This window comes from Haemorhous mexicanus, chromosome 2 (genome assembly GCF_027477595.1).
Source record: "Haemorhous mexicanus isolate bHaeMex1 chromosome 2, bHaeMex1.pri, whole genome shotgun sequence".
NCBI lineage: Eukaryota > Metazoa > Chordata > Aves > Passeriformes > Fringillidae > Haemorhous > Haemorhous mexicanus.
In genome coordinates this window covers 34,602,626-34,618,887 of record NC_082342.1, presented here as the reverse complement: position 1 = coordinate 34,618,887, position 16,262 = coordinate 34,602,626, and the positions used below count along the sequence as shown (strand labels likewise).

At 49.1% G+C, this 16,262-nt stretch overlaps 2 protein-coding genes across 3 annotated transcripts in view; both read right to left on the bottom strand.

Moving 5' to 3' along the window:
- Window positions 1-16,262, bottom strand: part of CAPN5 (calpain 5) — a 55,370-nt gene that overhangs the window by 9,311 nt on the left and 29,797 nt on the right. For both annotated transcript variants that reach the window (XM_059838400.1, XM_059838399.1), the window contains exons 3-7: window positions 11,295-11,426; window positions 2,578-2,786; window positions 1,953-2,145; window positions 1,204-1,397; window positions 498-575 (exon numbers count right to left, since the gene is read on the bottom strand). In XM_059838400.1, the coding sequence (XP_059694383.1) occupies window positions 498-575; window positions 1,204-1,397; window positions 1,953-2,145; window positions 2,578-2,786; window positions 11,295-11,426 (806 nt within the window). The remainder of the gene's footprint in view (window positions 1-497; window positions 576-1,203; window positions 1,398-1,952; window positions 2,146-2,577; window positions 2,787-11,294; window positions 11,427-16,262) is intronic.
- Window positions 4,125-11,288, bottom strand: OMP (olfactory marker protein). The gene has a single exon (XM_059838401.1). It carries the CDS (start codon window positions 8,017-8,019, stop codon window positions 7,540-7,542), a length of 480 nt encoding a protein of 159 aa, XP_059694384.1. The 5' UTR covers window positions 8,020-11,288; the 3' UTR covers window positions 4,125-7,539.

Sequence of the window (16,262 nt, the reverse complement as noted above, 5' to 3'; positions counted from 1 at the left end):
TCTTGATCACCTGTTAGAGAATGTGGGTTGTCTCTGATGGGTGATGAGTAACAAAAGTTATTCATCAGATATTTCCAAAAGAGATGGAGATACCTTTCTCTATGCCTGCAGTAGATACTTCTTGAGTTCAAACAACAGATCTCTGTGCTTTGCAGTGGGAGAAGTAGCACAGTGGCCCTTTCACCACACAAGAGTAAATGTACTGAAATATTCCTGGTGAGGCTGTGAAGTTCAGCTCATTTATGACAGGTTCTCAGTACACTGGTGAAATGGTTTGGCCCCTGAGGGGTGCCCTGGAAGAGCACTTTGCAATTCCAGGGCCATGGCCATCAAAAGCTAACACCCATGGGCTCAAGGAGGGAGCTTCACTAGAGATCCTATGGCTTGGAATCCTGTTTTCTCTGGATAGCTGTATGCATGGAAAAGATGCACATGCTCCATGAAGTGGGGGGATGCTGTGGGCATGGCCTGTAGTGACAAACCCAGGAGGGACTCACCAGAACTCCCCATCATCTTCCACTGTCATTCCCATCTTCTCTCTCTCACTTTTACTCACTTTCTGCCACTCCTCAGAGCTGTGGGAAGAGACCAGGATCAGAGGTAAGGGACACAAAAGAATTTGAGACAAAAGGACTGTATAAAGCCAGTCCCCATGCTGCTCTGGTTAGGTCATCTGCCAAACACAGGGGAAGTGCAGCATGGCTTCCTGACAGTGGAGTTGAATCCAGTCTGGCAAGGTTTTATTTGGCCAGTACAATCACAGCCCTATCCATAAAGATAACAAAACTGACTGTGGCCAAAGGCTCTGGTTGCACCAGTCCTTGGTTCCTCATCTCATCCCCAGCCATCACAGCAGTCTGTGGTGGCACAGGCAGATTCTGTTGGGTGCTCATTTTGCTGGAATAAAACTGGGAGCACAGAGGTGACCTATGAACATCCTTCACTAGTATGAACAAACGTGGAATCATAGAATCACAGAATGATTTCAGTTGGAAAGCACCTTAAATATGATCTCATTCTAACCCCTCTGCTGTGAGTAGGGGAACCTAACACTAGATCAGGTCTCTCAAAGCCCCATCCAACTTTGCCTTGAACACTTCCAGGGATGGAGCATCCACAGCTTCTCTGAGGAACTGTGCCAGTTCCTCACCACCCTGACAGGGAAGAATTTCCCACTGAAACCAGCTGTCCATCCCAACTCACGTGTCACTCCAAGGGCCGTTCCACTCCCGCTCACCCCACGGGTTGCGCATGCGGATCATGTCCAGCTTCTCTGACTTGAAGAAGGACAGAAGGCCATGGCCCAGGCGGACCTTCCGCACATCCGTCACTGCGTACGCGTGGCCCTTCACCAGTCCGCAGGCCAGGCGAGCCTCCATGTCAGCAGCTGACGTGGCCTGGCAGGGGGACACAGACAGTGCTCAGACCAGGGGGACAGGGACATGACCACCTCTGCAGGGGCTGGGAAAGAAAGCAACTCAGATTTCCCTGCAGGTTTCATTAAGCCAAAAAGAAGAGCATCAATAGTCAGGAAGAAAGCCAGTTGGCACGTCTCAGATGCCATTTTTTATGCTGGATCCCCCTTTTCTTCATTTGCTTCATGAGGTCTCTGAGCTCCCATACTGGCAACTGATAAAGCTCATATACGGATTATACTGGGAGGTCTGGAAACCAGCACTTGTAAGGAGGCCCAGATGCAGACACCAAAATGCCTTTCTCTGGAGTGGATCCCCTCCTAGCCTTTAAAGAGTGCTGGGTGAATGTGGGCTCTTGGACATAGCAACAAAGAATAAAGAGGGTTGACATTCAGGATTCGCTCCTTTTGCCAGCACCCAGAACTGGGAACCCACAATTTATCTGATCTAATTTAGAAGTTTATGACTGTGTAAGACAACTGCATCCTAAAACACCTACTCCCATGGCACTGTGACCATACTGGTAATGTTGCTTACTTTGATGGAGCAGCTGATGAGGCCTCCCCTGTTGTGCACCTTCAGCACGCGCTCAAAGAGGAGGTTTCGCTTGGCTTCATCAGCGATGTAGTCCCCTTCGGTCAGGTCGATAGGTTCAGAGACCCCACCAGTGAAATCCACCAGGGCATCAGCTGTGTTGCCCCCATCCAGGGCTTCGTAACAGCCTGACAACCTGAAAGAGGGTGGCAGGGAGGGCATCACACTGGCCTGACATTTTAAGGGGTTGGGGATGATTCCTGGGGCAACCTCAAGAATGCAGATTTGCAGCTGAACTTCAAGTGGGAGAGGACAGCAAACTAGGGTGAAAAAATAGGACCCACATTCCTTGCTGCACTCTTGCTGTCATAGGACCAAAGTGAAAGGAACTTGAAATCTCTAGAATAGGTGTTACTTAAAGCAACATTGAAGGGTGTTTTGCTTTGAGGGTAAATTAGGGCTAGAGAAAGGGTTTTTTCCTCAGTGTTTGTCTGTTTGAGTTATGTACTACTTCTCTGCAGGAAATACGTTGTTTCCACTGCTGCAAACTAGCTGGTTAATGAACAGAGAGGAAAATCAGAGTTCCCAGGTCCCACTTTACCTATCCTACAACTGCCTGGGTACCTACTTGGCATAAGCCTTCTCCACCAAGGCACACCAGAACTCATTCTTGGAGTTGGAGTGGCAGTAGATGAGCTGATTGTGGAGCGTGGGCAGGCGGTCATCGATCACCACATCCAGCCACTGACCGAAACGCCAGAACTGAAAGTGGAAGATCCCCACGTAGCTCTCAGGTTTCTCAGGGTTCCACTCCTGCTCCTTCCAGTCTGGGATGACCTGAAAAAGAAGAGGCACATATACCCAAATTATTCCTTTTTTTTTGCTGAGATTGATTCTCATACTGGAACTAATGCAGACAATATCAAAGACAAGGAAGAATATGAGGAGGATGGACTTGCTTACAGTCTGTTAGAGCCAGATTTTGGACCTGGTTCTGTCAATGCAGACTAGATTAACATGTACTGGAACAGCTTAGACTTCACTGTCCCTTGGAAGGTGGAGTTAAAGACCTTTGTCCTCTTTTTTATAGCCATACCCTGGAATCTGCTGCCATCTATTTCTGTAGACAGACTATTGGAGCAGATGAGTTCTTTGTCTAACCAGGGATGGTTATTTTTATGACCATGTATTTTGGTTTTTTTATTGTCAGTAGGGTACCACTAGCAAAGAGCACCTTCTTTGATTCTCCTGCTTTATTCTGGTATGACTTGACTGGCCCAAGAGCAAGTGTGGTATTCATCTACCTGGCGGAAATGAACAGGCAGCAGATACTCTGCATGAGCCAACTCTGTTAAGTAAAACTGGGAAAAGCAAGATCCCCGCTTCCTCAAGGTCTCCATTCTTTCCTGTCAAGAGCTACCACGCTCACCCAGGCAAGCACAGGGAGGTGATTTGATGAAAGATAGAAAAGAAGGCCTGAGTTGAAAGAAGCCCTAGAGCAGCTGAGGGGTCAGAGGAAGCACAGGTTTGGTGCCACTGCCAGCAGGACAGGCACAAGCAAAGGGGAACTGCCAAAGTCCATAGCCCGTCATGGCTGCAGGCACCACCAGCTCTGCTTTGGATGGAAAATTCCCCCAACAGCTGGGACAGAAATGAGCACAGGCAGGCACAGCTGCTACATGCAGGGGGATCTGCATCTCGTTTGGAGCCAGGACACAGAGGCACATGCCAAGGAACTACCACACTGTAGTTTAGCTTTGGCTGAGGCTGGAGGCAATGTGGTTTCACATGGCCAGGGTGGGCTGTGAGGCCACGTGTGGTTACTGCAGCTGAGGGCTGATAAGGACTGATTCCACAGCAGCAGTAAACTGACTGACTCTCCACACCCCTGCTACTCCACTTACCTGCTCCCAAAGGATCATGAGCTCAGTGATAAAAACCCCAAGGTGTCCATGCAAGCAGGCATTATGTTCCAATACACCTAATAATCACTTTCCTGTGGAGAACTGAGCATGTTGGGGTGGGATAGGAGAGGACACAACTAAATTTCATGGAAAGAGCCTCTTCAAGAAGTCACAGGACATGGTGAAACCACCTTTACTGTCTACCCTGGTCCAGCTGACAGAGCTGCTTTTTTTTTTGTTGTTGTTTGTTTGGGTTTTTTTGTGGGGTTGGTTTTTTTTTTTGGTGGTGGTTTATTTTTGTTTTTGGTGGTTTATTTTTGTTTTTTGTCTGCTGCCACAAAGCAGGAATTGTGCAGAGAGAATTCTCTCTGAAGAGCCCCCTGACTCCTTAGCTACCAGCAATGATCCAGCCCAGGGCTCTTATTGCTCCTACACTGAAATATTAATGATGCCATCAGCCCTGCAAGCTCACAGGCACTCTTGAGTTGACTGGATCAATAGAAGCAGAGCAGACAAAGGCATGAAAAAGAGCCACATTTGGAGGGCTTGGTGCTTTATAGGAGTGCTAACAACTGCGTCCCAGAGTCCTCTCTGGAGACTGCCAAGGGAGGTCAGCAAGCCCTCCATCAGTGCCCATGGATTCCCTCCTGACTGGAGCTCATCCTAATGAATTGTCATAGAGGGCCTTTGAGATAATCAACTCACTATTAATGTGGGCTTAGAAATGATCCCAGCATTGATTAGAGGCAGCTGGTGTGCCAGAGCTGGTAGTGACAGCTTCCAGCTGGCTGGCTCTGAGACTTGCTCTTACTGTCACTGGTGGCAGGACACAGAGGTCCCCATCATCCTCCTCATTTCTTCTCTTGGGGACATCTCTGGGAGCACCCTCCAGCACTGAAGGCAGCAAAAATGGTCAGTTTTCAGCCAGGGCAGGGTTCAGGAGCAAGGACTGGTTGTATTTCTACACTGACCCAGGAGGAAATGAGAGGAGTCTGATCTCCACAGGTGTTCCCTGCTGGAGAGTATGCCATGGAACACCCATCCCAGGATCCCACTCAGCTTGGTTGTGTGACACTGGGGCAGTGGAAACCACATTCTTCTCCACCCAGCTGTGCTGCTTTTTCCTTGGGGGTTCACAAAATCTGAAGCTGCAACACAATTTAGTGTGACAAATTTACAGTGAAAGGTTGAGAGACAGGTAAATTGGGAGCTCAGAAATGCCAGGTTCACCTCCCTAAGCTAATTTAGGGCTTTTTTCAATTTTCTTAAGAGAGAGAAAAGGTACCTGTGACCCTGGAAAAAACCTCCCTGATTAGAAGGAGAAATTGGTACATGCCAAGTTCTCCAAGCCTTCTTCTGGGAACTTGCCAGTTCAGAATAAGGAGAGAGGCACCCAGCTGTTCCAATATGCTGGGCTGTGGTACAGACTGGGATGAAATTCCCCTAGGAGATGGGACAGGGTGATGTATCTGAAAGTCTTTATGGGATGCTCAAACTGTGTAGGGATAGTTTCAGTGACTGGTAAAAAGAGTCAGCAGGGAGAGATCACACTGGTCCCCTCACCTCCCTCCCCAGTTCTGAAGGAAACAAGGATCCACCTGAGAATCATTTCCCCTTTTATGCCCAGCTTCAACCCCCTCTTGACCACAAAAAGCCTGTTCAATACTCCACGAAGCCTTTCAGAGAAGAAAGTAAATGTTCATCTTAAATTTTACCGGAAGTTGAAAGGGGTTCAAGAATACCAATATTGAGCTGAAATTTGGTGCTTTACTGCGTGCTGGATTAGGGCAGCTTCCAAAGGGAGCACGAAGAAGACACAAACAGCCTCAGTCCTTAAGGAGAACCCATTGTCTAGGCTTTTATTTACTGTGGTACACCAACACCCAGGGAGATAGCAGCAGCAAGAACTCTACCCTAGCAACGTAGCAATGGCATATTGTGAGACTTAGCAGGCAATAACCCAGTGGCTCCTGTTATTTGGTCTAAAGTGGTTTGTAGTCAGGAACTCTGCTCTGGGATGAACAAAGGAGGGGTTTTCTATGGAAAAGTCTGCTAGGACCCTAGAGGGTGTTTGGCCAAGCAGGGATGCATGCACTTTTCTCTCTACGCACTGAGTCCAGCATTTCTTGTAATCTAAACAAAGACATTAACTTGTCTGGCAATGGCCATGGCGTGGCTGTAGGATTTGGTGGTTGCTGGGCCTCGGTTTTGGGCAAGAATCAGAGCTCCCACCATCTCTCCAGCCAGTAGCTGCTCTGCTTCTTTCTCCTCTCTGCCTGGCATAACTTGAGCATGTCATTTTACACACTACTGTTGGGCTGGGGAAGGCATAAGATCTGTATCTCTGGAGGTTTTGGAGAAGAGGTTGGACTCTTTTTGGGGCTGATCTGCCTAAGTCCACAGGCCACAGGTACAAAGTCACCTTGCCCTGGCTTTCCCATCACTGTTCTCTCCTTAACCATCTTGGGAAGATGCCAGGCTGCCCCTCGAGGAGTACTCACACACACTTGAGTGCAATCTAAGCAGAGGACCAACTGTAATAATACTTATCTCTTTTAAGGGACATTTCTTTCTGTGTGTCTCAAGAAGCTTCATTTAAGTACTCTACACTTTTTGGTGGAGGAAAAGGAAACATCCAAATGTAGTAGTTTACTTGTAGTCATGGGGCAAACTGGGCACAAAACACTCTCCTGTTCCAATACTTATAAATGTATCACTTCCCTTCTGCTCCCCTGGTCACCCAGACACCCTTCCCTGTGTTTTAGAGGGCAGGAGACACTGCTTTTCAGGGACAGAAGCAGGTTCCTGCTCTGTGGCTTGCAAAGTGCTCTGCAGCCTCATGGCTCTCTATAGACACTTCAGAGTAAATATTTTCATGGGTGCTTTAAGGACAGAACAAAGCACAAATAAGCTCTGCTGCAGAGGACTCACTGCTGGCCTAAGCTGCTCTGAGCTGCTGGCTCTGTCCACGCACACACACACACACACCTGCTGAAACCCATCTTGGACCAACAAAAATGGTGGCAGTGGTCAGAAAAGGCTGGTCCAACCTCCCCATTAGTCCAGTGGGTTTACACTCTGCAGAGCACAGTGAGTCCAAGTGTATGTACTTCAGCTTCACAGCAAGGTGGATTCTCCATGGGACTGGTCTTCAGAGACTCCAAGCAGCCACAGCAGCAGCACAAGTCCCCAGCGCCTGCAAGCTACTCAGCACCTTGCAAGGAGAGCAGCTCCATCACAGACAATGGCTAGGATGGAAACTGGAAAGCAGGGCTCTCTCCAGGGGTCCCTGCTGGTTTCTGGTATGGCAATTACTCATTTTTCCAGTGGGTTTTTGGTGTGCAGTCACTACAGTGAGAGGACTGAGGGCAGCCTCATATTTCCAAGCCAGTAAGACCCTGCGTGAATCCCTGATGAATTTACAAGCACACAGTCTTATACTCCAGGCAAATGCAGCAGTAAGCCCATAGTCCCCTTCCCCCCATCATCTGGACAGTGGGCAGCACATTTGGTGAATATTTCACAGGGTTGAGGGGCTCCAGAAGCACTGAGCTGTTCTCTGCTTTACCACGGTGCTGTCTCTCATTAAAAAGAAAAAAAAGAAAAAAAACCCAGATGTAAAAATGGAGCAAAGAACTGGGCTGAAAGAAGCATAGCTGGAAGGAGAAAAGCCAAGCAAGAGGGGATCAGGCTTTAAAAACAATGGAGCCTTTCAGCTGAGCTGGTTCGAGGCCGCCAGTGAAAGTGAGGAGAAAATACATCACCTTGCGGATCTGGGCTAATTCTGCTATCCGCTCCCCGAATTCCTGGGCATCTGCCTCATTGCACTCCACCTCCTCAGCCCCTGGCTTCTTCCAGAAGATGCCCACTGGCTCCAGCAGCTGCCGGTTCATCAGGTGGGTGAGGTCAGGAGTCCAGTGCTGGGAGGTGCCCGTCAGCGTGACCTTCCCAGGTCTCTCCAGCCGCACGTTCCAGCGGAGGAAGCGCAGTTGGTGCTGCTGGATGAAATCCACTCGGTAGATGTGCTCGTTGGGGCGCAGCAGCTTCTCCCCGTCCTGGGGCCTCATGTTTCTTTGCTGCAGGCTCTGGAAGCGCAGCCGCATGCGCCGGGTGAGCTGCTCGTCGCAGGTGAAGGGCAGCTCGAGCATCCCTGCCCCAGCTGCCATCAGCCTGGCTGCTCCTCTGCTCCGTCCTCAGCAGTGTGTGGCTCTCAAACGGGAAACGCAGGGGGAAAGATCAGACGGGCCCCTGGAGCTGGTGTCCCTTCTCCACAGCCGCAGCAGTGCTAGGCAACCTGGCCCAGTGACGCAAAACACCGCTGGGGCTTCCCCTGAGCGCCCTCCCGACTCTTCTGCAGATTCAGAACTGCTGGTGCTGCTGTGCACGATAATCTACAGGGAAGGGATGTCCCATGTCAGCCTCCCCGGCAACCTCCGTGACAACCATGGCTCATTATCCCAAAACAAAGCCAGGGATGCCACACTGGAGGGATGAGTGGCAGTGGCTTTCTCTGAGTGTAGGTTCATGGCTAATTCAGGCTGGCATGGGACTCTGGAGGAGTCTGGTCCAAGCTACTGCTCAAAGCAGGACTTAGTTCAGAGTTAAATCAGTCGTGTTTCTCTGGGCTTCATCCAGTCCATCTTTGAGTATCTCCATGGACAGAGGTCTCACAGCTTCTCTGGGCCCTGTTCCAGGGTCTGACTGAGCTCATGCAGAAGATAAGCTGCAGCCTGTGCTGCCGTCCTTTGTCCTCTGACTGTGCATCCCCTTAAGAGCCTGGCTCCATCTTGTCCACACACCTCTATCCAACTCTATCCAGGCTGGATGGGGCTCTGAGGAACAAGGTCCAGTGGCAGGTGTTTCTGCCCACGGCAGGAGGGATGAAACTAAGATGACCTTTAAAGGTTCCTTCCAAGCCAAACCATTCTGTGATTCTACGGTTTAGTAGCTACACAGAGCAATAAGCTCCCCTTTTACCTTCTCTCCTCCTGCATGTACAAACCCACTTTCCTCCTGACCATTTTGGAGGCCTCCATCAGGCTGTGCCATCCAGAAAAAGACAAGAGGGACCCAAGGGACAAACTGACTGTAAGTCGATGAAAGCAAACTAACATGACCATCGTGCCCTTTTCTGCATGGCACAGCTGGCAGGAACCAGACACCACACTGCTCCTGCAGCAGCAAATTGGCACCAGCATCCTGGCATGGTTTTGACCCCCATTTTAATGTCTCAGTTTCTTTTCATAAAAGCTAGACACATCTGAAGGATCATAGAAAGGGTGTTACGGAGCCAGATCACACCTGGAGCCATGTAGGGTCATCCAAGACTCAGGAATTTAGAAAGCAGCTCTCAACTAAATTCTAGTACCCCATTCCCACTCAGCAATTCACACCATGCAGGCATAATGGGACATGAAGAAAGCAAGGTGGAAGAAAATGTTTGAATAAAATAATCTCCTAGGATCCACAGGGATGTGTTGGCCTGCCTTATTTTCTTGAAGGTATTCCCCCTCCCCACACTGAAGAGAGACAGTTTCACTGTGTAAAATGGAGCAAGGGACATGCAGAGCCTATGTCACATTCTGGAGTACACCAGGAATACATTTTCTAGTAGCCATGGGTTATCTGGGCCAAGATTCCTAGGCTGGTATTTCAGAGATACTAAAGCCTGCATCAGTATCTCTCAGCTTTTGCCAGACCCCAAACAGAGACATTTTGGTGTCCAGCAATGTTATCATAACATGTGATAACACTGCATGTGTAATCACACTTAGGACCAAGGGACACATTATTTCTGTCTCTGAGATCTTCAGCAAATAAGAAATTCTTTACTGTGAGCATGATGAGACACTGACACAAGTGGCTCAGAGAATTTGTGGATGCCCCATCCCTGAAAGTGTTCAAGGCCAGGTTGGATGGGGCTTTGAGTAGTCTAATCCAGTGAAAAGTGTCCCTGCCTGTGGCAGGGGAGCTGGAACTAAATGGTCATTAGGGTCCCTTCCAAACTATATAATTCTATAAATCAAACCTTTCTGAAAGAAAAGAGAGGGCAGGTAAAAAAAAAAAAAAAAGCCTCTGAGAGTTGAAGCAATGGAAAATGAGAAGTCACAAACACCTACAGCCAAATTGCCAAGGGAGGAAAAGCAATGCCCGGCAAACTGAAATAATGAAGTGTCCAAAGGGACCCAGCCTCTGTTTGGTTGGCATTTCCCAGGGCAGAACTGGAAGTGAATGGCGAGGAAGGATGACAACTTGCTCACTCACCCTTGGGGGATGTTGATGATGAGGAACAAGCTAAACAACCCTGTGCATCACCCTTGTGATGAGAGCCACAGCAGGCACCACAGCCACTATGGCAGGAAGTCATATTGCTTATCTAGAGGGCAACAACAGCTATCCTGTTCACATATAAAGAAAAACCCTGATTTTAACAAAAAATGGGGATGTTGTAAGAAATCCCTGAGCCTGGTGCTCATGCTTACCACAGGAAGCAGAGACTGGAAGAACCACAGCACACAGAGCAGATATAAAGTTGAGGAGTGGAGGAAACTGTCTCAGGCCCGTGGGTGAAGGAGGCTGTGGGTGAAGGAGGTGCTGCAGCCTGTGCACACTGGCTGCCTTTTACAGTAAAATCTGGGAAAAGCTGCTCGCAACTTGCTGGTCTCTTGCCCTATGATGATGCACACCTGCACCAGAGTGTGAAGTCCCCCAGCCTTGGCTTTCACAGGGCTGACATCTTGTATGGCTGAGGCCATGGTGGAGACGGGCACAGACTGCCCAAGGATGTGGCACTGAGCACCTCCCTGCCCCTGTACCTCTCTGCTCGCTCCCCAGACCTGCAGCCCCTCGCTCTGGTGCAGCTCCTTGGTGGCTTTCTGGCACAGAGTACATTCCCCTTGGACCCCACACTTGAAGGAACACTGCTGCATGGTGCCACCCAGCCATGGGACACGCCAGGGAGGGATGCTTTGGGCAAGCAGTGACTTGGGAGAGATGCTAACAGCCTGAAATCAACCTTCCTGCCCCAGCATGAGGTGTCTCACTGTCAAGGTGGGAACACAGTAAACAGCCAAAGAGAGGGGACACCATGGGAAAGAGGGAAACAGGGCTTAATGCTGCAGCTGAGCATCCTGAATTTTGTTCTTCTTGTTAGTTTTTGGATTATTTTGGTATTCAAAGGGTCAAATTTGGGATCTGAAATACAGGATGGGATTTGATCCACTTGGTTAAGGAGAAACTGGCCAAAGGTTTGGCTGGAGTGTGGTGACTGCAGTCATGGTGACTAATGCCCTTTGCTAGTCAGTCTTTTAAGGGAGATTTTTTGCACATTATCAGCTTTTCAGGACATGAGGTATCTCTGAGAACCAGTTTTTGACCTGGACAAACACAATGCAAAGCCAAGGTGTTGACAGGCTCTCCCCTGGCATGGGGAACCACTTACCTTCTGCCACAGAGACTCCCGGGATGCCAGGGAGGAGCAGGCAGCCACGAACCAGCAGTTCCCAACCTGACCCTGGTGCAAGTCATGGGAGCTGATCCCATCCACAAAGAGACGTGGATCATTGCAGATTTCCTGTGGGACAGGAGAAAAACAGACACACTGCCTCAGTGAGCAGACAGGGAAATACAGGGAAATCAGGAGCGGGACTTCCTGGCAAAGGAAAGTCACATCCTCTCTTCCTCAGACTCCATGTAAACCTGACCTGCAGCTTTCTGCTGGCCTCGCTCATCAGGCTGGTGGCAGAAGGACCCTGTCCTGCCTTCTGCTCTCACCAGGACATGGGCAGCATTACAAGACCAACTCCCTATTCTGTCCAGCACCGGTGCAGCTTTGTCATAATTATCCCTGTTTCACACCATTACTGCCCTTCTAAGTCTCCTCTTTCACATGCCTCTACTCCATGACTGTTTTACAGAGTGAGGGATCTGCTCTTCCAGATTCTAGCACAGCAGATAAAAAAAATTTAGTGAGCCAAAAGCTTTGTAGCTGGGCCAGAAGGATTAAATACTCGTTCTGCCACCAAAACCAGGATGGTGGATTGTGCATAGGCACAATTAATAGAGAAGCTTGGGTAGGAGGCAGCTGGGAGGTAGTCATGCTTCCAACCATGCACGAAGACCATTGGCTTTTCTCTGCCTGGCTCCTGCCAGGCTGCCTTCCCTGCTTCCCACTCCCACTTAGAGCCTGGCCAAGAAAGCACTTAGATAACAGAGGGTGTTGAGCAAGCTTCAGGTGACACACTGCTTTTTTAAAAATTTTTTTTCTCCTGCTCAATCCCATTTGTAAGTTCGTGTCCAGCTGAAGGCTGGGAGCAGATGGGACAGACAAAGGGCTGAAAGAACCTTTTACCCTTTGTTATTACATTTCATTTCAGGAGGAAAAAGGAAAAGCAGATTATTCTTCTTCCCCCACACCTCCCAGTTTTTCAGACTGGTTGTACCCAAAATAATACCCCACCCCGACTTTGCATATGAGGACTTGTATTACCTCTACCCATAGATTCATGGAAGGGCTTGGGTTGGAAGGGACTCTAAAGATCATCTAGTTCCAAACCCTGCACTCTAGGCAGAGAGCCCACCCACTAGATTAGGTTTCCTAAGGCCCCATCACAGAGAGGAAAAGGAACCAAAAGCACCTCCTGCTATTCCCACCTAGCCCAGCCAGCACCAAATACCTCCACATTAACCTGACACAGACTGGCCAGGATGAGACCCAAGGAAAAGGACCAATCCCCTAATGCCGGCGGTGCAGGATGTTGGGATGGGCGCTAGGGGGAGGCAAGCTGACAGCAGCAAGGGCAGGAGCCACTGGCGCCTCTCAGCATCGCTGAGCGCATACAGGGACGGGAGGGCAGCGGGCTCAGCTCCTGTTTCACTGCCCCGGGAAAGCACCCAGCAGTCGGGATGTGTCTGCTGGTGGGGATGTCTGTAAGATCAGATCTTTGTGATCCTGCTCCTTCTTTATCCCATCTGAGGGCCACAGCTGTCCCTTCTGCCCTTGGGGGGATATGAGGAGTACAATAAAGGAGTTGCTTGGCATTATACAGACAGAAAAAATCATGAAAAACACAGAGACACAAAATGGTTTGGGTTGGAAGGAATCTTTTAAAGGCCATCTAGTCCAAGTCCCTGGATCAGCTTGCTCAGAGCCCAGTCCAAGCTGACCTAGAATGTTTCCTGGGGCTGGGACATTGATCACCTCTCTGGGCAAGCTGTGCCGGTGTCTGACCACCCTCTTTGTAAAAAACTTCTTCCTTATAGGTAGTCTAAATCAACTGTCCTTCAGTTTAAATCACTACTCCTTGTCCTATCTCAACAGGCCCTGCTGAAAAGTTTGTCCCCATCTTTCTTACAAGCCCCTTTCAAGTACTGAGAAGCTGCAGTAAGGTCGGCCCTCAAGTGCAAAGCTGGACCACCACGCTTCCCTGCACAACACACTCGAGCCCTGGGACTCAGCCCGGTCCCAGGGGACTCCCAGTGATCCTAACCACAGAACCACCAAATCAATGTGGTTATAAGGAATTTCTGGATATCATCCACTGCACAACCCCTAACCAAAGCAGGGTCAGCTACAGCAGGTTGCTCAGGACTGTGATCAGTCTGGTTTTGAGTATCTCCAGGAATGGAGACTTTGCAACCTCTCTGGGAAGCCCGTGCCAGTTTTTGGACCACCCTCACAGTATCTTTTCTCATGCTTAAATGGAATTTCCTGATTTAAAGTTTGCACATGCTGTCTCTTGTACTGTCAGTGGGCACCACTGAGAAGTCTGGCTCTGTCTCCTTCATTCCCAGCTATCTGATATTTATGGACATTGTTAAGATTCCCCTGAGCCTTCTCTTCTCCAGAGTGAAAAATCACAGAACCATTAAGACCTCTAAGATCACGGAATCCAGCCATTAACCCAGCATTGCCAAGTCCACCACCGAACCATGTCTCTCAGCCCCACATCTATACTCTTCTCGAATATTTCTAGAGATGGTGATTCCACTGCTTCCCTGCTCCAATGCTTGAACACCCTTCCAGTGATTAAATGTTTTCTAATATCCAATCCTTGTAAAGGGGAAGGCAGCATTGCCTCCTTGTTCTAATGCTGTGGAACTGATTCTATCAGGATGAGTCTCATCCATGGATCACTCTCCCCAGCAAAACCCCCCGGGAAGGTTTGCCATATTCCTTAGACTGGAGCTTACCAATATTAAATTACTTGGATTCTTCAGTCCCTATGGAAGATGCTGAGTTTCCACTCATACCATTTGTACCTGGTCTAGACTGTGTGGCCTCAGTCCACTGGGATGACATTCCCTGTATTCTGGCTGTAGTGAGGTGGGAGCCAAGGACCAAGGCACTGCTTCAGCCAGACTGCAATGCCCCAGGACTGCATGGAGCACAGTGGGGCCCTAGTGTGAGATGCAGAGCACACTTAGAGCCATGGAGCACCATGAGGTGGTTGATGGACAAGATACCAGTGGGAACTAGGTCAAAAAGCCAAGAAAAGCTTTGGAACATTTAGTGCTCCTTTTCCTGTGAAAAGTGCTGGAAGTGATAAGGAGCTTGTTCTGCAGCCAGATGGAATTACAGGGCCTGGGATTTGCATGTGCAAAGGGAGGAGAGAAGCAGAGATTCCCAGACCAGAGAAGGTCATGACCTTGGTTTCCTCCCCTCCCTGACATGCAACAGACAGAATCCAGGTGAGCAATAACATTTATCCAGGCAGCAAACACCACGTCACCCTCCCAGCACCATGACCCTGAGAGAGGAGGGCAGCACACCGACATCTACACCCACACACACCCTGGGGCCTTCTGGGTTCAGGCTTCAGCCACAGCAGAACCAGCTCAAACTGCCTCCTGCCACTTGAGGCTTCAGCAGACAGGAAGTCTGTCCTTCATTTATCCCAGCCTGATCCTGGTTGCTCCTCGTCTGGACACAGATGGAGAGCAGGAAGGAACAAGGAGGGGAAGCTAAAAGCCATGTCTGCAGGGAAGCAATGGTTTTAATGTATGGCTCTTAACTCTACCTTGGCCGAGGGAGTCATCCATGTCTCTTTAGCCCTAAGGAGAACCTGTCTCGGAGGACCCCAAGAGTCACCAAATCACTGAGGCTGGGAAAGCCCTTAAGATCACCAAGTCCCACCATTAATCCAACATTTCCATGTTCACCACTAGATCATGTTGCCAAGTGCCACACCCACGTGTTCTTTGAACGCTTCTGGAGATGGTTATTACAAGGATCCTAAGCACCATCAGAGATGATCTGCCCTCCCTAAAATTGTCTCCTGAAATGCCTGGTGAGCTCCAGGCAACAAAACACAATTTAGAGAAAGCCTGTGTGGATGGTTCTATGGAAAGATCCAGATTGATAAAACAGAGAGGGCCAAAATAGTGATTCAAAGTTCTGGTGATTCATATCCTCCTTCCTCCAATGGACGTGGGACAGAGGTGGAAATCAGAGCCAGAGCATGTTCCTGTTGGTGAGGGGCTGATTGCAGAGGTCTGGCTTATGAGAGCCCAGATTGGGACAGTTTGCTCCCTCTGGCTTTGGATTTCTGAAGTTCATTAAGGGGGGAAAAAAAACAAACCTCAATCAGAGCAATTATCTTGTACTTTTTTGCTTCCCACCCAAAAGCACATGGTCTTTCCCTCTGCTCTTCCTTTTGGGATACTCTCCCAAATGCGCACAATTTTCTTCCAAATACATTTAAAGCAGAAAATATCTTCTTCACCTTCTCCAGCCAGTCCAGTTCCACACAGGGTTGTAAGGAGAAAACCACTCTCTAATTTGCTTTATAACTGATGACTGTTTTACCATAAAATTTTCCCAGTGCAGGTTTCTGAGATTCAGATTCACTGGGGATCTGGATCATGTCCAGCCAGATGTGGGGAGGGAAAAAGCTATGGCAGGAGGAGGAATAACCACAGGAGATGCAACATCTGCTGCATGCCAGCACCATTTTTTGCTAACAAGATTTTGTAAGGAACACACTAGTCTAATTTCATTGCAGAGCCTGGCTGTTTCAGAACAATGCCTTCACTCAGACTTGCAAAATCAGCGAAATAATCTATTAGCATGGCTGCATTCCCTCCCTCCCTTCTGAGCAACTGGGAGCTGAAAGGATCCTGTCTTAAATGTCACTCACACAGACAAGAGAGCAAGAGGCCCCAGGCATGGTGAGCAGTGGTGACACAGCAGACACAAAGGTCCCTGTGTTGCCCTGCTGCAGGTTTCTGCAACTGAGATGCGATTTTGCAAAAAGGGGAATTAATAAAATCTGCACCAGGGTGACAAAGGAAAGGGAAACGGGGTGAATTTAGAATACCACGTGTCTATGCTTTCAGATGGATTAATATAGGATTATAGAAACATGGAGTGGTTTGGGTTGGAAGGGACCTTAAAGGTCATTTCTCTCCA

Coding starts and splice junctions, on each gene's coding strand:
- OMP (XM_059838401.1), bottom strand. CDS start 8,019: ATGGCAGCTGGGGCAGGGATGCTCGAGCTGCCCTTCACCTGCGACGAG.